This window comes from Nannobrachium achirus (genome assembly GCF_963921795.1).
Source record: "Nannobrachium achirus genome assembly, chromosome: 24".
Classification (NCBI taxonomy): Eukaryota; Metazoa; Chordata; class Actinopteri; order Myctophiformes; family Myctophidae; genus Nannobrachium; species Nannobrachium achirus.
The window spans coordinates 17,758,656-17,780,895 of NC_137831.1; the positions used below are offsets into that span (position 1 = coordinate 17,758,656).

Below are 22,240 nucleotides of genomic sequence, written 5' to 3' on the forward strand. Positions count from 1 at the left end.
TTATGACTTATGTTATGACTAAGTTACTAAATAATGCTCTTGGGAAGCATGTTCCAAATCCAATTAACTGTATCTAAAAGATCGTTTAACCAAATTTGTTGTGCACTTGGCCGGGTACAGCTCTGCAATGCAATGCTTGTCTGACCATTAACGTTGTAGTCGTGGACGTTTGTTTTGGGCAACCTGCAGTTTCAGACCACCATGACAAGGACAGATTGCATAGCCAAAGCTACAAAGCACAAGTGAACTGGCTATAAGACATTTGCAACTGACAGGAAGGAGTCAGAGGAGACAATCGGCAGGGACAGTGTGGGGGTTTGTGGAGCAGAAGGCCAAACGGATTGGCCACTGTGGAACCAGTGGTCACCAAGGACACATGGGATTCATATCATCTTTGTATGTGTAATGGAGGTGATCCGAACCTCCCCACCCGGCTTCGAACCCGGGTCTCCCGTGTGAAAGTCCAATATCTTAACCATCACTCCAAAGGGACATCCCTATGGAACGAGAGCAGACACTACTAGACTTTTGAGGTTTCAGGCTGGGGCTGCGACTCTCTCCGCAACACTCACCCCCCTTTGACCTCCTCCTACGGGGAAGCCTGGATCCGGGTCACGGCACCAATGTAACGGAGGTGATCCGAACCTCCTCACCCGGTTTCGAACCCAGGTCTCCCGCGTGAAAGTCCAATATCTTAACCATTACTCCAAAGGGACATCCCTATGGAACGAGGGCAGATACTAGACTTTTGAGGCTTCAGGCTGGGGCTGCGACACTCTCCGCCACATATGAATGGAAACATCATGGATAATATAAATAAAACTATAAAACACGACAGCACAGCAAATACCGGACGTCCTGTTTCCATAAAACAATTATTGATATCGACAATGGTGCTCTTTCCAAAGCTATCCTGAAACAGAACATTTAAAGAAATAGGAAATACAGCATAACATCTGAAGCAAACAGCATGCAGAGACAAATCAACACATTATTCTATACAATTTAGATCCAAGGAATTAAATAAAATAAGTATTATTAATATTCAAGAACACATTGACTTCGGGACAAAAACAGGGAGAAATTCACATCTACAGTATGTACACGCCAGAGGTGGATTATTTTTCACTAGGCTGAAAAAATGCCCTAAGAGGTTCATTCTAACCTTTTCTTACGCCTATCCTGAACACAAACCCCAAAAGGCAATGGAAATATTGACTGACCATTAGTTATATAAGGCGGTGGTCAGGCCTAGACCACCCTTCGATTTGTAATCTGAGAGGGGGTTTATTCCACAATAAAGTTAGATATAAAACTATTAAAAAAAAAAAAAAAAAAAAAAAAAGGTGAAGGTAAAAACATAAGGATAATCTGAAATAGTAATAATAACAATAAAAATAAACCTACTAGTCTGTAGTCATTTTAATAGAATGAATACACTCCACATGGGAGAAAGGGATGTTTGACCAGCGTTCCAGTAAAATGATACTGTAACAAGGATAACTACAGTATGTAATGTGTTCTTGGTCAACCTTAAAAAAACAAACTGATTATAGGTATTTTGCGTAGCCACCTTGTTAACAGGGAATAGTAGACTTTTTCTTTTGTTTTTTACAGATTTAGTGTGTAGCCTAAGAGCCCTTCAAAAGAGGCCTAGCACCAAGAGTAATTGTATGTGTTTTGTTATTCTTAGAGTTCTGTGATGGGAGCAAATCAGTGTCGAAATGCAATATATATATATATAATATAGTGTCAACAATATTGTGTACCCTGGAATCGGCAGGTCCAATGGTCAGTAGTTGTATGCAGGGAGTATCTTTTCTTTTTTTTTGTCTTTCTCAGTACCGCATGGATTTAGGACTAGGATGTGTGCGTGGAGGGGAGGAAAATGAAACCCTGTTGAGTAAACAAGTATGATCGGTTAGCCTGTAGAAGTTTCTGGGACTGCAGCATCACACTGATCATGGCTCTGGAGAGTTTCTGTGCATTCAGAGATGTCCGGGTCACCAGACTGATGTGGAGAAAACAAACAGCCTGCTTATAGAAGTGAACCCCGCACAGGTGTTCCAGGTGAATTCTCAGGAGGTGTAGTGTTGGTGGAACCGGGGGAGCCAAGAAGTATCCAAAGAAGGAGAAGTCACTGGAAGTCACGCCCACACCACGGTCCATGCGCCGTGACACTTTGGGTGGCGGAAGTTGCAACGGAAGCTCGATGAATAACATTGCGTCTATGAGCTTCGGCTGGGACAGCTCATGAACAAAAAATAATTCTGAACGATAGAGACCTTTGTTGTATAGTCGCTCCAGGAATATAAAAGAAGACATATCACAGGTATTTTTACAATCACTTGCTTTTCGATGTGCACGGTACATAATGTTATTGAGGCAGCTAAACAGCGGCGGCGGCTGTTTCTGTCTCGGAGCTATCGCGAGATTTGGATTCCAGACAGGGAGTGGTGGAGAGTCTCGCGATACTATCTCGTTCAGAAACGTAAATTGTGCTCTTTAGATGCCTCTATAATGTTGTACAGTGTACTCACCGAAAAGCAACACAGCACAAAACAATGTGTGACATGTTTTCTTTTATATTCCTGAGCTGAGTGTTTTATAAAGGTCTCTATCGTTCAGAAATATTTTTTGTTCATGAGCTGTCCCAGCCGAAGCTCATAGACGCAATGTTATTCACCGAACCTCCGGTGCCACTTCCGCCACCCAAAGTGTCATGGCGGATGGCCATGGAGCCTAAAATGACGTTGGTGTCCCTTCCTTCTTTGATCTTCCTTGGGCAGAGCCAGGAAGGGCAGAATTCCGGAGGGGTGACAAAACCTCCTCCTCTCTTCCCTCCTCCAGTCTGTCCCCCTCCTCTCTCCCCTCCTTCTTGCCCTCCTCCTCACCTCTGTCCTCCTGCCCTCTCCCCTCCCCTGTGCCGTCGTCCTCTCTAATCTGCTCCTCGCTCGCCGCCGCCGTGCCAGGACAGGGGGGGAGTGTGCCCGGCGCGTCCTCGGTCCCCTTCTGGCGTTCGCTCCCTTCGACCCGTGCCGCACCCTCCCCTCCGCCGGACGCAACCCGCGCCTCCCTCGCATCCTCTTCGCTCGTCATCGCCCCCTCCTCCGCCGCCTCTCCTCCAGCGACCACGGCCCTTGTACTCCCTCCTTCTTCCCTGCAGTCATCTCTCACCTTGTCAGTTTGTTCAGCCCTTCCCTCTCCCTCCTCTCCTACCTCGGTGTTCTCTGACGGTGGGTCCTTGTTGGACATGTGCTGAGAGAGCCTGGGGGGTTTCGGCGGGGGTGCTGACCCTGGGGACACGGGGGACCCCTGAGGGACGTCCTTCGTGCCCTCCGGCACTGATGTGTCACATGTGGACCTGTCGTCCCTCGTCTCGAACTCCAGGTGCACATGGGGCAGTGTCCCATTGCTTTTGTCTTCCATCTGTGACACACTAATGTAATGGTTCCCTTTGTCGTCAACAGCAAGTGAACTGGGCTGATCTGTGGTAGTTGAAGAATAGATTAGGAAACATTGTTAGCTCCTTATTGTCACTTGCACATTCCTGCTTCATTGATTTAATATCAATTGATACTAAAGAACTGAAGTCACATTTTAAAGCATACCATTCATTGCCTGGATTTTTCTATATGATTAATTCACAATGGAAATGAAAAATAAAACAAATAAACAAACAAACAGAAAATGTACTTACTGTTCCTGTTCCTAACACACACCCAAATCACAACTCCTACTATGACCAATATGATTGGGATGATGATTCCACCAGTTATTGCACCAGCATTGCTGGAGTTTGGAGGTTGATCTTCTGTCGGAGATAAAGACAGTGTGAGTTTAGTGTTGAGTTAATCTCTGTTTCCCATCACCACTTTCTGACTGTCAAACAGCAAACATTAATGTTGTAGGATCACAATTGTTAATGCAGATGTCCTTTGACTTGACTGACAGGAATTAAATCCTACCCACTCACTCATTGTAAGCCGGTCTGGCTGAAAGCGTCTTATAACAGTGGTTCCAAAACCTTTCAGGTCGAGACCCGAAAGAGAGATTAGACGTTTGCCTGCGATCCAAACTAGTGAAAATAGTAGATCTCCATTCTCCAAACACACAACGTGTTGTTTCGCGCCGCGAGCTTGTTTTCTATTTTATGTCATTTCTTAGATGTCTTCATGAAATTACTGAAAACAAATATTTTTAATTCATGAAAATCTTTGCATTTTTGTGAATGTTTTTGGAAAATGTTTTGAAATAATAATAATTAAAAAAAAGTTAGGAAACAAAAATAGGGACCCATAAAAATGTATGCGCAACCCACACATGGGTCCCGACCCAGTGTTATAATAAATGTCATAGACTCAAATGTCATAATGATCATCCTTGCGGTTCTTACCACACTCCGTAGTGTTAAAGCTGTGTTGTTGCTGACCCACTGGGTTCTTGACCTCGCAGGTGTACAGGCCCTCCTCTGTGGTGGTGAGAACCTCAGACTCCTCTTGGTCCTTGCTCAGGCCGGGCCCTGACCAGCGGTACTGCAGCTTGCTGCCCTGGGCTGAGCAGCGGAGAGTTGTCGAGGTGTCGTTGGTCCGGTCACACGTGATCTCAGGCTTGGTCACCGGATCTGTAGAAACATTCACAGAGAGACAGAGAGAGAGAGAAAGAGAGAGAGAGAGAGAGCTTGTTAGAAATAAATAGCACTTAAACCCTACGCAGTAGCAGTGGTGGAAAAAGTATTCAAATGTTTTACTTAAGTAAAAGTATCAATATTGGAATATAGAAATACTCTGTTACAGGTAGAAGTCCAGAATTCAAAATGTACTGTACTTAAGTAAAAGCGCAAAAGCATTGGCATCAAAATGTACTTCAATTACCAAAAGTAAAAAAAGACTCATTATACAGAATATCCTCATTTAAGTTTTTAAATGTATAATTAAAAATCATTTGAAAATAGTAGATCGGCTATTTTCAAATGGCCGAAATGTACATAGGGCAAGTGGTTAATGTTTTGCAATAATAATCAAAATCTACAACCTAGTCCCAAGTCACAGAACACTGCTGACAGGTGCCAACAGGTTACACACATACTGTAGAAGAATGAGTGGAGGTTCTCAAACCTTTTCATGTCACCCCTAAGGGCCGCAGACCCCCAACTGAAAATGTTTGTGCCAGGGACCCCCATACAAAATGTTTCAAGATATTTTGAAACTAGCAGATAGATTGGCTATTTTGAAATAGCCAGTGTATAGAGTTAAAGTGGTTGTTGGTTAAACTGATTGTGATGCTATATTATTAACACATTTTGCTGGGGAACCTCTGGAGTCCCCTCAAGGACCACTGGTCCTTGAGGGGACCACTTTTACACCAAGTGGATTAAATAAAAGTTATATACAGTATGTATTGAATAGATACCTTCTTGCTCTTAGTAGGGTATTAATTATTTGGAGTACTACTTTCTATTTCTACTTGAGTTGTTACTGTATTTTTAAAGTACAAATACTTTCATAGTTCCGTTTTTGGCTACTCTACCCACCTCTGTTACAATGTTATCTGGTTCTAATACGATAGCCTGGCAAGCCAACCTCATACTGTGCATTCACTCACTCGTTCCTTCCCACAATATGATACTGGGGAAGGAATGAGTGAACGCAGTATCAGCGATGGCCCGCCAGGCTACTAATACGAGACTATAGAACTCTTCACAGATACTCAGTACTTGTATCTGTTCTGTCAGTATTGTTGACTTTTGACAGTCATTATGTAAGACAAAGAGGGGAGAAGAAAGGAGGGAGGTGGGAGAATGATAGAGAAACAACTGAAACCAGAGAGAGAGAGAGAGAGAGAGTGAGAGAGAAAGAGAGGGGGGAGTGTGAGTGTGAGTGGGGGAGGGAAGCGCAGGAAAGATGTTTGGAATGTAAAATTATAGAGGGTGGTGACTGGTGAGGTAGTGAGATTCCAATCTCGCTGTGTCACTATATGCACAAACACTCTGTCCATATGTCTGTGGTTAATCAACTGACTGAACTTAATTAGCCTACAGTTGTATTAAATAAACTGTCTAAACAGGGCAGATGAGTACCCTGGTCCCTGGCCTGTATAATATTGTGTGTTTATTAGAAAACTGTGCATTTATCTCGTCTAGACTCAGTTGTAAAACCTGCTTAGCAGGGGTTTGGCTGCTGAGATGCATCTAACCCACTGAGAGGGGAATTCTAGGGGAATTATAAAGCTTACATTGTGGTTATAAAAGTGAAACTGAAATCTCTCAACACTTGTGTAAGGGTGCTGCGGTCACACCGAACTTTAATGCTTTTCAAAATAAAATAAAAATAAATACAAAATGCGGGAATGGCAACAAACCGCCCTGTTCCCATTGAAAAGCATTGGCAGAATCTGCCTCACAGACAGAATCGGAGCTTGGTGTCACCACACCCTAAAGGCTAAAGCTGAAAACTTAAACTTAAAGCTCCATAACTGTTTGAGTGTATAAAATATTATTGTTGACCAATATGGAAGTACAATATAACTGAAATAACACAAAACATAATAACACAAATGTGGTGTATTTTGGACTACATGCTCTTCTATTTTCTAACCCTATATTCTTTGGTCTGGTCAGGTAGGACACCTACTGTTTGATAAGAGGTATTGCATTAAAAAGTCAAAATGTCTATTATTCTCAGATGGGTGCTACATATTAATTTGGGGGTCCTTGACATGAAAAACGTTTGTGAATCACCTAAAGCACAACAGTAGACATTTTAGACTATAAACTAAAGCAAAGTTTGCTGTCAAAATCGACACGCTTCTCAGCACTTACCAAGCACTTCCACGCTTTGGTTGTAGTGATGGAGCATCGTATTAATGGTGTATTCTATGTTATACAAGCCGCTCATGTCCGTGCTCAGTCCCCTGATGTTGAGCTCTCCTTTCGCGGTGTTGAGGGAGACTTTGCCGCTGAACTTGTTGTACTCTGTGTAAGCGCCAGCGGCATCCCACTCCACCACCTTGTTCTCGCCGAGTTTCCAAAGGATGTCGGTAGGAGTTCCAGACATGTGAGGATTCAGAGTCACATTGTGGCCACTGGAAACGTAGAGAGGTTTGCTGGACTCAGCTGTAAAAAAAAAAGTTGCAGGCAGTGTTCATTTTGTTGACTAAGACTAAGATTTTTATATTTAGTCAACTAAGACTAGACTAATGCCTCATTCACACTACAGATATATAGTTGAACGTTTTTGCTTGCTTGGTCAATGTTATCTCAATGGAAACCAGCTTTAAAGCTTTCAAAGCTTTGTTCTGTGTGTGTCCTCTATCTTTAAAGCTGGTTTCCATTGAGATAACATTGACCAAGCAAGCAAAACGTTCAACTATATATCTGCAGTGTGAATGCAGCATTAGACTATAAAACATTTCAAATTTCTTCTGGTCCCTGGCACAAAGAAAATTCAGATGGGGGTCCGATGCCAAATATATTTCATGTGGGTTCCTTAATCCTGGGCACAAAGAAATTTGTGAAGTAGCCTACTGATCTTTGTCATTTTAAATCTATGAAAAGTTTAATCTGCAACGCAATTTTATACAATACCAGGGGTCCTTGAAGGAGTTCCAGGGGGTCCCCTGATAAATGATAGTTAAGAACCAAATGGACCCTTATGGATATAACTCAGAGTGTACCAATTGTACACTCTCAGAGTTAAATTAACATTACAATATAAATTGGGGTCCCAGAGAGCCCATGGGGGTCTGTAGCCTGTAAATGAATGTCAAACTGGGCGTCCTTGAATCACTGCTAGAGCCATAAAACATCTCTTATGGGGGTCCCTGGCTTATCCACGGGCTAATAAGTAATAAGAGACAATTTGGGGGTCCTTGACATGAAAAAGTTTGAGAACTACTGATATAGTGGGCGTCCCTGCTTAATCTCTCTCTCTCAGCTAGGGGGCACTTGGATCCTGAAAAAACCCTGCTGAAACTCCCCACAGAGCAGGTGGCAAACTGAAGACCCTCAAACTCATCATAACGCATTTTACAAACGAAATCTCTGGCGAAATGTCACTCCCAGGGCGCTGTCCTGACTCCTGAATATAGCCAGTCTGAGCCTACTATATTGAGTGTGACGGACGCACACTTTCAAACATTTCACAATCTAGAAAAATAACACAAACAAACGTACTCACCATTATCGATTTCTCCAAAAACGGTGAATAAAAAGATGATCGTTACGACGGGAAAGCTTCTAGAATCCATTCTGTAAGCCACACACTGCTGCTGGAAGTGAAACTGTTTCACACTGTTGTTGCACACCTATGGTTGCACCTCAGCGACCAAGTGAAAGAAAGCCTGGTGAGGCGAGGTTAAGTGAAAGTGAAACTGTTTTATTCACGACGTCATAGCCAGGCCTGCTACTGCTGCGAGCCATGAATGAGTGACACTGTATAACAGGTCAGGTGGGCCATAAAATATAACTCCTGTAGAGAACCTTTATTTTGAATACGTTTTCTCAATGTCCTCTACAGGAGTTAGGTCTATAATTTATGTCTAGGGAGTAGGGACATACAAGAAGTTGAAAAATACAATTAATTCTGAAAATGATGTAGCTACTGTGCTTATTCACATCATGTGTAATTAAACATTACTATAAAGACACATTTTCAAAACTTTTATTATTATTATTTTATTTTTTATTTTCATTTTTGTAACCATTTTACATCGAGGTGCCCCCACCTGACCTGTTAAACAAAGCTATCATATAGGCTAGATTCACATTCACACACTGATGATAGCCTATTCACTATTTTTCTGGAAGTAAGTTAATTCGGACCAAAATCTGCATTACACCGCAGCCATAAGTAGCCTAATTAACCTAATGAACAATATTACAGGGAAGACAATTAAGACAAATAATTATACCCACAGCTTACTTGTTCACAGTTGATTACATTCATTCTTCCTCCATTCATGGATCAGGGTGGCTACAGTAGGCCTATAGGAGCTATATGCTCTTTACCAGTGGTTGGTAATCAATATATTGTAGGTATAGGCTACCCCTTTCCCCTGATTTCTGGATCCAGTAGAGTAGGCTATACCACCTTTCCCCTCTGTCTCTGAATACAACATTTTTCTTATAAACTGCAATAGAAATCCATGAAGCTATGAAATAATTATACCACAATTTTTTTTTATTTATTTTTTTAATAAAATAGTGTTTAAACTAGAAGCAGTGCTCTTCCGAGTACAGGGCTCCGCATGTGTGGAACTTTGGTTGTGTGCATTGTTTGCTATTGAGTGGGTGACCATTCATGTGTGTAAAATGTGTAGCCTAGATGTTGTGGGGTGAATAGTGATTTTTTTACATAAGTTGGCCTCCTGGTGGCGCTATAAAAAGCAGATGTGAAAAATGCAGGGCAAAGCTTTTTTGACAAAAACATAATTGGGGGCAGAGGTTCTGCTCTTGCTCTCGCACCCAGGGAGTGTGTGTGTGTGTAAGGTTTCCCTGCCATCGTGCCAAAGGTGCCGGAGATTATCTGTCTACAGACGGAAGGACACACGCACACAGATGGACGGATAGCCGGGATAGGGGCGAAAACATAGTCGCGGCCATGCCTTTCGGCCTGGCGGAGACAATAAACTGAGTGATTTGCAATTAGTGCCTCCTGGCTCCTGGGCAGGTTTCACATGTTTGGCAAAGTTATACCATTCTTATTATTTAGCTTTCTTTTGTGCAATTACTCGTAAGGTTTTAATATGCCAAATGAACAATGTTGGAGGTTGTTTTGTATAAATAAAAAGTGCCTGGTTTATATCTGACAAGTTAAGCACTGCCAAAAACTGGGTGGTCTCCTTACATGGCAAAACTAATGGAAAAATTAGACATACTGTACATTAGGTGTTGATTCTCTAACTTGCCTGCAACAATTAGTGAAGTGAAACCATCATTCTTGAATGTCACGTATAGACATGTCACTTCATTAAAGGATATTATGATTAGGCTATACCTCCTGGTGGAGATTTGCACTCAACACACCCTTCTACTCAACTGTAATATCTAACTATAAAATGTATTGCACCTGACCGCAGACAGCTAGAGTGGAGCCTCAGGGGTGGATTTCTTATTTGAACAATGTCACCGTGAGGTGGCTGCGTTATGTAAAAAAAGTGAAAGTGACGTGAAACTGTAGTTTGATCTAGAACACACCCTTCTACTCAACTGTAATATCTAACTATAAAATGTATTGCACCTGACCGCAGACAGAGTGGAGCCTCAGGGGTGGATTTCTTATTTGAACAATGTCACCGTGAGGTGGCTGCGTTATGTAAAAAAAGTGAAAGTGACGTGAAACTGTAGTTTGATCTAGAAGAAGGAACTATAGGCACGTCCTAATGATTTCTATCCATGAAATGTATTTTATTTGATATGATATCCATCGCATCTACAGACAGAGAATTCAAGGCATGGAAATCAGTAAAGCACATTATTGTCAATGTTTCACAGGAAAACTCCTTTATTCACAAGTAATATCAGCCCAAGAAGACTAACATGGAGCGGCTAAATGCAAACAGCTCATACCTTAGGCTGTGGTTTTCAAACCGTTTGTGTCCAAGTCACACCAGAGAGTATGTCAAAATCTCAAGGCACACATCTGTATTCATATTTGTGCAAAATGTCTTCTATAAATAACAATCACTGTTATCAATCACTCTTGCCAAAAGAGCCAAATGACAAGCTCACAACACGCCACAGATCTATTTTATAGGCTACAAATAAATGTGTAAATAAGTATATACAGTAAATTAAATAAATAAATGAATAAATAAATAAATAAACAAACAAAAAAAAATACCTTTTGCATACCTGTATTCATGGGTTGCATTTGTCGTCCTACACCCTCCATGTTGAGGACCAACACAGGTGTTTCAATTGTCTGATTGGCATAGAACTAATGTTCTACACAAATCAGAACACCTGTGTTTGTGTTGGTCCTCAACATGCCCAATGTAGGACTACAAATGCAACCCATGAATTGTACATTTGTAATAATAATGTGTGGTTGTCTCAAAATTGTAGGTAGGACTATTCCATTTACAGTAATTCAGTTGGACCAGATTTTAAAACAAATAAATGTAGATGGTCAGATATTTTCAACAGCCTATTTCTCTGGACTGTGGCGCATATTACAAGCTCGGTTCAGATATGTATGCAATGTGTTGAACTTGTTTACAGGTATGTTACTATGTCTCGGCTACTAGAGCTACACAGAAGTCATTCAGCTTTGATAGAAATCAGTGCACAAGCTAAGATCTGCTGCCCATGATACAACAATACTTGTTCCTGAAAATGGTAAATGGTGCATTTATATAGCGCTTTTTATCCAAAGCGCTTTACAGAGATTGTGCATTACATTCACCCATTCACGCACACATTCATACACCGGTGGCGGAGGAAACCATGCAAGGCACCTACCAGCTCACCGGGAGCAATGTGGGGTTCAGAGTCTTGCCCAAGGACCCTTCGACATTAACTCAGGGGGAGCCCGGATTCGAACTGGGAGCCCTTCGGGAACCCTCCGTGCTCTAATAACGGTTTCTCTACCCCTGAGCTATGCCGCCCCACTGGTTTCCTGAAGAAACCATGTTAGTGTTATTGATAGTCTTTAAGAGTGTTGTTAGTGCTGAGATGCAGAGTGAGTAGATGGAAATTGTGCCATCTTAAGGCAGCTCTTCACCGCACCGATTCGGCCACGATTTGCAGTAATGAAGGGGTAAATACCAGTGGTAGTAAAAGTACTCACATGTTTTACTTGAGTAAAAGTATCAATACTGCAACTTAGAAATACTCTCTGTTACAAGTAGAAGTCTGGAATTCCAAGTTTACTTGAGTAAAAGTACAAAACTATTAGCATCAAAATGTACTTAAAGTACCAAAAGTAAAAGTACTCAATATGCAGAATGCTCCAATTAAAGTTTGCAAATGTATAACAATCGTTTGAAAATAGCAGATCTGCAAGCTAACAATGCGTCGCATCGTGACACATTGTGAGCTTGTAGATCGGCTATTCTGAAATGGCTATAGTGGAGTAAAAGTACAATATGTTTTCATAGACCAGTTCTATGAAAACAAGCCCAAAAGAAGCAACAACTTTCATCCCTTGAGCCTTATTACATCAGCTAATCTCAAAAAGAATCTTGAAAGCAAGGCCAAATAAGCAACTACACTTCAGAAACAAGCCAAAACAAGAGCAACTCACAACTCTAACCCTGAACTATTTACAAGTGAACCCCTAACCCTGAACTATTTACAAGTGACTTTAAAGGAAAACAAGCCCAAAGCTGCTTATAATAACCAGACCAGGCAACAAATCAGCGCAATTCTCTTTTCTTTCGGACAAATAGAGTTTGTGCACAGACTGCTAGTTTGAAGGAGTTGGACAGTCTCTCTTGGTCTATTTGGTGAAGAGCCACATTTATGATGAGCATTAGTGAGGACCATGTATATGAAGATAAAGTTATGAAGATAAAAGCATTGTTAGATTTAATTATTGTTAGAGCAAAGAGTGTTGATAGTGTTAAGAATTGATAGCATTATGTGTTGTGTTTTGTTGGTGTTAAGAGAGTTGATAGTGTTTTGAACCATCCCACTCACATGAATTCAGAGACATATTGTCAGTAGAATACTTGCCCATTCGTGACTGTCAGTCAGTATACAGATGTTTTGGAAAAGCTACTAACTACAACAGTCACTGTGGTCAGTCACGCACTGATGGATGCAAAAAATTGCTGACCAATCAAATGAAGACTTCTTTGCAATTCAACCTCCTTGTCACGGTTGGCCGTCTGGAACAAAGATTAGAAAGAGAGAGAGAGAGAGAGAGAGAGAGAGAGAGAGAGAGAAATGTTGATGACTGCTTGTGGTTAAAACATGTTGGTTTAACAAAGGCTGCTCCCTCTTTTAACTCGGAGTGACTGGCCCTCCCATTTCTTTTATCTGATGACGAGGTCTTATCAAGGAGCACCAAATACTATTTTAACTTTGACTTTTGCATCTCCGGGGGGCACCTGGTTATCTTGTTCTCTCTAAATGTCAGGTGTCCATTAAAATTAACCTTTCATTGCTAAGATGAGAGAATCACACAGCTCACAGCCTGTGAGGCATCGCTGCTTTGTTGAAATATGCAACACTGTGATTACCAACACCACCAAGTATTCTCACTTCTGACTTCTCTCTGCCAGTCGTCACAGTCAGCCGAAAGAACTGATGATTGTTATGCTCATCCCTAATGGATTCTATTATTCTTTTCATAATGACAATCATATTTCATAATTATTATCATAAATTAGTTGGAAATCACAAACTACCTCAAATAAAGTTCTAAACTTTTTTTCTCAGGCAGAGGCTCAGGCCCACATGAATCTCCTTTATACGGCCTGACATGAAATCCAAACAGTGATAACATAAGATAGATAGATAGATAGGTTTATTTATTTATTTTCGTGTTGTGCACCAAAAAGGTGCCCAGCCCACATGGACTTACAGGACACATACATATAAATCATTTCATTGGTACCATACAGGTATACAAAGAAACAAAAAGACTGTTTTTCAAACTGTCCTTCAAGCATACAAAACACTTTGTCTTTTTTCCCAAGCTTTACACACATAATCTGCCAAAAAGAAAATACCTTTACTGAAACATAATTCAAGTCTTTCATAATCATCCAACCAAAAAAGGTTAACACAAATAGATGACATTTTACCAAATAATCTATGTCTTAATTCATCATATAATGGACAATAAAACAAGAAATGAACCTCATTTTCAATTTCCTCCAAATCACACCACAAACAAACTCTGTCCTCCTCAGGAGTCCCATAACTAAACAACTGTTTTATGAGGTTTCAGATGTTGGCTTGATTTGATGCGCACGCACACGCACACACACACACACACACACACACACACACAAACGTGAAGTTTGCTTGTGAAATCGCATTAGCTGCTTGCTGAGTAGTAGGCTAGTTACAATCTGTAGAGAAACTTACCTTCGAAATATCACACCCAGCACCAAACCAACTGCAAGGATGAGAGCACCAATAATGCCGCCATCAACCCCTTCAGTGGCTGTAAGTCCTTAGGAGACAAAAATAACCAATCAATATTAAATAACTGGATTTACTTTGCTTTCAAGTTAAGTGTGTACTTTTATCTTTTTTTATTGTCCTATTTTCTTTTACTTTATCATCAATACATTTTTAGTTTGTTTTTAGTTTTTAATAATAATAATAAATTCAAATTGTATGTAATGTAAACGGTGAGGTTCTTGTATAAGCCCCCCTATAGGGTTTCTTACCTCACCGGACCAGCACAACTATCTTTCATAAAGAACTAGTATTATTAGCATCATTGCGACCGTAGGTCGCAGTTAACTATGAAAACTGTCACAGCCTTGTCCGTATCCCCGTAACGCCTCAATGGCTATAGCTGCTGACCTGTCGTGACATCACATCGTTGTGACATCACATTGTGACATCACGTTCCATCCTTGTCCCTTGTATGTCCATATACTGTATGGAGATCCCTGATAGCAGTACACTGACATAATAGCTTGAATCAGCAGACATAAAATTGCAAGTATTTGAGCCTATGCCAGACTCTGATCAGAAGGTGGAGGTTGGGGTGGAGGAGGTAGCTAAGCAGCAGCAGATCCGAAGCTTCGGATAAAAGACAAGCAGAGCTATAGTGAATGCAGCCGTATTTAAAGGAGCCTCCCTTACCGAGCGAAAGCTCTGATTGGATTAGACAGAGTGATCTGAGCAGATCTGTGAGTGATGAGTAGGAAAGGAGCTGACTGACAGCTGATTACATCTGAGACGGGCGAGACTCACATGTCCTGCATAAACTAACGCTGAAGCTTCATTTATGATTAGATCTGGACTCCTGTCACAGGACAAAGTGTGACAAAGTCCTCCTGTCACACACAAACAAAGACAACTGCAAACCAAAACTCACAAAACTTGACATAATATCAATAAAACTAAAACCAACATGATGAATACAGACTATGGGTCATCAATATGTCCGTACATGGACAAAACTGTCTGTGGCAAAGAAAGCAAGACAAAGCCTATTGTTTTACACACCATTATAATGTTCTTATTTTGAGTCTCCAGGTTTTCTTCAGAATAGCCTATGTATGACACTTTCTACGACTCTTGCACATTAGGAGTCCAACTAGTATTATTGGTTCTCAAATGTTTTTATTGCAAGGACCAAATAAGGGTCCATTTGAACACTCTCAGAGTTACACAACACTCTCAGAGTTACAGTTATGGCAATCTGGCTAGCCATAGTCAAGGAAAGGTTCGGTAGCTCTTTTCACTTTTGCAGCAATGCAGAAGTCTGTAATCGAGAGACTACAGTTATGGTAATTCAGGGCTAGCTCTGTATGTGTTTCTGGTAATAGTACTGTCGACTCATTCTGTATGTCTGTGGCAAAAACAAATGTGATAAACCTGGCTGGAGAGGCACCGAAACACACACACACACACACACACACACACACACACACAAACACAGACACAGACACACACACACACACACACACACACACACACACACACACACACACACACACACACACACTCTCTCTCTTACCTGGGAAGCATTGTTGGGAGAGGTGGGGGCAGCTACAAAGAGATACAAACAAGAACAAGAATTTATATTATATATACAATTCAGTTTTGTGTGTGGATTTGCTAGTTTTTGTTCTTGAAAACGCCAATAGCTTGTATTAGTTGTAGTGTTAGTTTTAGTTCATACTTTGGGTTGTTTGTCAGGTGCAGGATTGAAATGTTAAGTATTGTATAATAAAAACATAAAATTAAGTTACAGATGAACCAACAATCCACATTAGTTGGTTTTGTAATTTTGTTAGTTTTTGTTAACTATAATAATGTAGAGAAATCATTTTGATACTCTACTCAGGCTTTTGGGAGCTTCTTGATACAGTATTAAGATATTTGATATTCATTTTATCAGACACGCCCCCTTCCTATACAAACCCATGGTAACTTAAAACTCCATTTTAACCATGATACAGTAGGTTAATCAAAAACACCCGTTTTTGGTTCTGGTGACTCATACTGCCCCCCCTAATATGTGAGGGGCCGACCACCCCAAGATTTAATTAACCTTGACCCCTAAAATACAAAAATATCATTTAAATGTTCTAAATGACAGACATACATTTATGGTTTTGTGTTTAGAACACAATGCATGCAGTACTTACGGATCACTTCAACCTTGTAAGTCTTGCTCTGCACTCGACCGTTTACCTCGACAGAATATTCTCCACTGTCTTGTATGTTCATATTGTTGATGACCATCTTTCCAGTTTTTTTATCCAATGCAGTGCGGTTTCTGTATGTCCCATAGTAATCCACTTGGTCGTCATTTAAGCCCTCGTCCCATTCTGTTACCTTATTGGGGCCATATTTCCACAGGATGCCAGTGATGGTTTCGGGAAAATTGTCTGGAAACAATTCAAGCTTTTCTCCCAGTTTTATGGATGTCACAGCTTGTTGGGCTGTGTGGAAAAGATTATTTCAGTTAATTTGAATGTCTAAGTCAGTCAATAACGAGATATTGTAGAATGAACGGTTTAATATAAAAAATCAAACCTCGGTTCGAAGTGGAGCGGTGAATCTGAGCAGCTATACCCTGTGTGTGTGTGTGTGTGTGTGTGAGTCGCTTTGGATTAAAAGCGTCTGCTAAATGCCTAAACTGTAAACTGTAAACTGTGCCTGTGAGTGAGTGGTGAGTGTGCCTGGCCTGCACAAAACAGCGCCCCTCCTTTAACTAGTGTGTTGTGTGTGGCCACTCAAGGTATTGCCAGGCTACGGACACGGCCAGCCAGCCAGCCAGCCACCCAGCCACCCAGCCACCCACATACCCACGGACATACCTGTCTATTGGGAGCGCTTTCACCGCTCCAAAAATAAGCATATATACCAGGCTAAAACGAAACCAAAATAAACAACAATTCAACTATCTCTACAGTATATAGCAGCCATATACAGTACGTAATCTTAAAGATAAAACCATGTATACAGCAGGAGTGAAATATGTCATGTTCATTTCAGTATATAAAACATCATTCCCACCAGGTACGATAAAGATAACTATAACGATAGCGATAATTATGTCAGTTTACATAAATTATCCGCATGAGTTGAGAACGATTTTTAAAATGACATCTTTATCTTTATCGTGCCCAGTGGGAATGAGGCATATAACTAAAATAAACAAAAACTCAACAATCTCTACAGTAGGTAGACCCAACCACACATACAGTACCTATGTGTTCATTTACACAACAATATGTGGAATAGTAAAAACTGTCCATAAAATTCACACAAAACAATATTAATAATGACTATCACTAAGTAAACAGTTGTACATTTGGCACACAAACGAATACAAAGTTGAGATGATTGATCAAAAAATTCTGAAATGCCACAAAATAAGTATGTTACCAGCTGATATCTGTCTGCTTTATTTCGTGACATAATAGTTCCCTGTTCTGTGGTGTACTTAGGTTTTACTTTAATGTTGTGTTCCTTTTAGGGGTATAATATGTACACTGACTTGATATTATGACGTGACAATTTTTTTGCGACATTTCCATCGATTTCAGCACCATGGACAGCGCATATTTTTTGTGCTAAGGGGCTAAGCATAGAGTATGGGGCTAAGGCTAAATAAGGCAACGCTGTTTATCGGTTACCTGAGGTCAGGCTGAGTCCAGCCGCTGCCAACAGACAGACGAACCACGGAGCTCCGAGGAGACACGCCTTCATGTTGATAATCTATGAATAATGATCGATAAGCTGCATACGAGGAACAACAACGCCACAGTGACAGCAGGAGGACACAACCGTCATAATCTGAGTTCCCAGAAGTGCTCGCCTATGTGAAATGAGCAGAAATAGCGTTAGCAGAAATAAGGCTTCCGGCGACGATCTCTTCAGAATAAGAGTACCCCTAAAGCCATTGAAAAACGTTGAAAACGGATAATTTTGTCATAATATGGACGTTAAAAATATAGATTATTATAGATTAAGTATCTACACGAACAAACAAAATGCAAATTAGGTTTCTGGTTAAAAAAGAAAGGTTTTAATAACATAAAAACATGATAAATGGATGCTGTTCACTGGAGTGCATAGCCTTTACAAATCTGACTCTGGACAGCAGACAGCTTTTTGTGTCGCCACTTTGGAGACATGCACGCGTGCAGGGAAACCTCCTCTATCACGCCACACTCTCCGCTAAGCGGGGGAGGCGTCCCCTCAATTTCTGTTGGCTTTCCAGTGCAGCCACCCGCTCAAGAAAGTGACATTTTCAGACTCTAGTTGGCGCTGGAGAGTAGACGGCTCTTTGTGTCGCCACTTTGGAGACATGCACGCGTGCGGGGAAACCTCCTCTATCACACCACACTCTCCGCTAAGCGGGGGAGGCGTCCCCTCAATTTCTGTTGGCTTTCCAGTGCAGCCAACCGCTCAAAAAAGTGAAATTTTCAGACATTTTCAGACTCTAGTTGGCGCTGGAGAGTAGACAGCTTTTTGTGTCGCCACTTTGGAGACATGCACGCGTGCAGGGAAACCTCCTCTATCACGCCACACTCTCCGCTAAGCGGGGGAGGCGTCCCCTCAATTTCTGTTGGCTTTCCAGTGCAGCCACCCGCTCAAAAAAGTGACATTTTCTGACATTTTCAGACTCTAGTTGGCGCTGGAGAGTAGACGGCTTTTTGTGTCGCCACTTTGGAGATATGCACGCGTGCGGGGAAAAGAGCCGTCTACTCTCCAGCGCCAACTAGAGTCTGAAAATGTCCGAAAATGTCACTTTTTTGAACGGGTGGCTGCACTGGCAAGCCAACAGAAATTGAGGGGACACCTCCCCCGCTTAGCGGAGAGTGTGGTGTGATAGAGGAGGTTTCCCTGCACACGTGCATGTCTCCAAAGTGGCGACACAAAGAGCCGTTTACTCTCCAGCGCCAACTAGAGTCTGAAAATGTCCGAAAATGTCACTTTTTTGAACGGGTGGCTGCACTGGAAAGCCAACAGAAATTGAGGGGACGCCTCCCCCGCTTAGCGGAGAGTGTGCTGTGATAGAGGAGGTTTCCCCGCATGCGTGCATGTCTCCAAAGTGGCGACACAAAGAGCCGTCTGCTCTCCAGCGCCAACTAGAGTCTGAAAATGTCCGAAAATGCCACTTTCTTGAGCGGGTGGCTGCACTGGAAAGCCAACTGAAATTGAGGGGACGCCTCCCCCGCTTAGCGGAGAGTGTGGCGTGATAGAGGAGGTTTCCCTGCACGCGTGCATGTCTCCAAAGAGGCGACACAAAGAGCCGTTTAGTCTCCAGCGCCAACTAGAGTCTGAAAATGTCCGAAAATGTCACTTTTTTGAACGGGTGGCTGCATTGGAAAGCCAACAGAAATTGAGGGGACGCCTCCCCCGCTTAGCGGAGAGTGTGCTGTGATAGAGGAGGTTTCCCCGCACGCGTGCATGTCTCCAAAGTGGCGACACAAAGAGCCGTCTGCTCTCCAGCGCCAAACTAGAGTCTGAAAATGTCCGAAAATGCCACTTTCTTGAGCGGGTGGCTGCACTGGCAAGCCAACAGAAATTGAGGGGACGCCTCCCCCGCTTAGCGGAGAGTGTGGTGTGATAGAGGAGGTTTTCCCGCACGTGTGCATTAGGGTGGATCTTAAATTACCTTTTTTAGATTTTCTTGAGTCTCACCCCCCAATTATGTTCATATGTACAAAAAACTGCTTTGGTTAAAATTTGGTTGAATTTCAAGCATATTTAGAGGTAGCTCAATCAAGTCAAAGATTGTACATTTTATTGTTCAAAATCGAATTGCACTGCAGGCACATTTAAGTTATACATTACACATTATTCTTATACTAAGCACAGAAATTATATTTTTTAAGCTTACAAATCTAAACACAAATCTGATTACATGTTTGTCATATGTCAAACCAGAATTAATGTATTGTAGGAAATAGCAAAGCAAAGAATGACAGTTTGCTATTTTTCGTTTAACGTGCACAATGACATGTCTTTATTGCACACTCTTCAATCATACTCACAACACACAACAAGCACACAGCCCCACTTCCTTTACCCCCAAAACCCCAGAAAGTCACTGCAGTATTTAATAGTAATTCAGTAGTTACTGATCAATTAAAGTTTGTTTACGGCTATCAGGATACTTGTGCCGATGGTTCTGCACAATTTGCAGCAAGTATTGGAGTTGGGACTCATGTTTAGTAATGAAACCACAATATTCTTGCATTAGGGCAACCCCACGCTCTGCATGATCATTGACAACATTCATCGCCTTCACTACAGCCAGAGCTTCTTGGTAGTCTACCCTGGGCTCCACTCATCTGGATCAACGTCAAGGAAGTCATCTGGGAGATCCATCATTTTGAAAAGCACCTTGGATTTGGAAGACACAAAATCTTCAATGTTCTTCCTTGCAATTGTTCCAAGGTCAACAGTAATTCTCTTCATATGCCCCTGTTCACCATAAATGTTTGGAAAACCTTTGAGAAGCAGCTTTAGACACCTCAGCATTTATTGATGAACCGGATACCTCGCTGCTCGAGGTATCCGGTTCAGAGCTCCAGGAGCTACCCATCATGCCCGTTGGATGGCAAAGGTTATTTATTGTTTGAAGATCTGGATGTTTCATGGCCAATTCAAACTGACCCTCAGGAAAGAAAAATCATGCATAAATGCTGAGGTGTCTAAAGCTGCTTCTCAAAAGTATTCCAATCACTTATGGTATTTGGCTCCAGAGATCGTCTGACTTGCATTGTTTGATAGTCAAGTGAGCGCGCAAACGAAGAGGCTGATGGTGAGAGCCATGAAAGATGGAAATGAAGATGATGAACAGGGGCATATGAAGAGAATTACTGTTGACCTTGGAACAATTGCAAGGAAGAACATTGAAGATTTTGTGTTTCCCAAATCCAAGGTGCTTTTCAAAATGATGGATCTCCCAGATGACTTCCTTGACGTTGATCCCGATGAGTGGGAGCCCAGGGTAGACTACCAAGAAGCTCTGGCTGTAGTGAAGGCGATGAATGTTATCAATGATCATGCAGTGCGTGGGGTTGCCCTAATACAAGAATATTGTGGTCTCATTACTAAAGATGAGTCCCAACTCCAATACTTGCTGCAAATTGTGCAGAACCATCGGCACAAGTATCCCGATAGCCGTAAACAAACTTTAATTGATCAGTAACTACTGAATTACTATTAAATACTGCAGTGACTTTCAGGGGTAAACAAGGAAGTGGGGTTGTGTGCTTGTTGTGTGTTGTGAGTATGATTGAAGAGTGTGCAATAATGTCATTGTGCACGTTAAATGAAAAATAGCAAATTGTCATTCTTTGCTTTGCTATTTCCTACAATACATTGATTCTGGTTTGACATATGACAAACATGTAATCAGATTTGTGTTTAGATTTGTAAGCTTAAAAAATATAATTTCTGTGCTTAATATAAGAATAATGTGTAATGTATAACTTAAATGTGCCTGCAGTGCAATTCGATTTTGACCAATAAAATGTACAATCTTTGACTTGATTGAGCTACCTCTAAATATGCTTGAAATTCAACCACATTTTAACCAAAGCAGTTTTTTGTACATTGGAACATAATTGGGGGGTGAGACTCAAGAAAATCTAAAAAAGGTAATTTAAGATCCACCCTAGTGTGCATGTCTCCAAAGTGGCGACACAAAGAGCCGTCTGCTCTCCAGCGCCAACTAGAGTCTGAAAATGTCCGAAAATGACACTTTCTTGAGCGGGTGGCTGCACTGGAAAGCCAACAGAAATTGAGAGGACGCCTCCCCCGCTTAGCGGAGAGTGTGGCGTGATAGAGGAGGTTTCCCCGCACGCGTGCACAAAGAGCCGTCTGCTCTCCAGCGCCAACTAGAGTCTGAAAATGTCCGAAAATGTCAACAGAAATTGATTTTACGCCTCTCCCGCTTAGCGGAGAGTGCAGTGTGGCAGAGCAGATCTCCCCGCGTGCATGTGTCCAAAGTGCCGACACAAATAGACATCTGCTGTCCAGGGCCAACTAGATTCTGAAAACGGCACTTTTTGTACTCAATTTTAATTTGAAAATAACAGATCTACAGGCTCACAATGCGTTGTGATGCAACGCATT

The 22,240-nt window shown here is 41.7% G+C and overlaps 2 protein-coding genes across 2 annotated transcripts; both read right to left on the bottom strand.

Annotated features, from left to right (window-relative positions):
• Positions 1 to 1,860: 1,860 nt before the first annotated feature.
• LOC308280114 (uncharacterized protein) lies at positions 1,861 to 8,299 on the bottom strand (the record flags this gene model as incomplete). Its single annotated transcript, XM_080720377.1, has 6 exons — positions 8,178 to 8,299; positions 6,821 to 7,114; positions 4,397 to 4,624; positions 3,701 to 3,814; positions 2,822 to 3,488; positions 1,861 to 2,140 (listed from the first exon to the last, which is right to left on the bottom strand). The coding sequence occupies exons 1-6, from the start codon at positions 8,245 to 8,247 to the stop codon at positions 1,861 to 1,863; spliced, it is 1,653 nt and encodes a 550-aa protein (XP_080576503.1). The 5' UTR covers positions 8,248 to 8,299.
• Positions 8,300 to 11,621: 3,322 nt separating this feature from the next.
• Positions 11,622 to 17,854, bottom strand: LOC308280474 (uncharacterized protein; the record flags this gene model as incomplete). The annotated part of the gene is made up of 5 exons (XM_080720748.1): positions 11,622 to 12,831; positions 14,039 to 14,126; positions 15,651 to 15,682; positions 16,285 to 16,581; positions 17,782 to 17,854. 4 exons carry the CDS (start codon positions 17,852 to 17,854, stop codon positions 14,049 to 14,051), a joined length of 480 nt encoding a protein of 159 aa, XP_080576874.1. The 3' UTR covers positions 11,622 to 12,831; positions 14,039 to 14,048.
• Between the last annotated feature and the right edge of the window lie 4,386 nt (positions 17,855 to 22,240).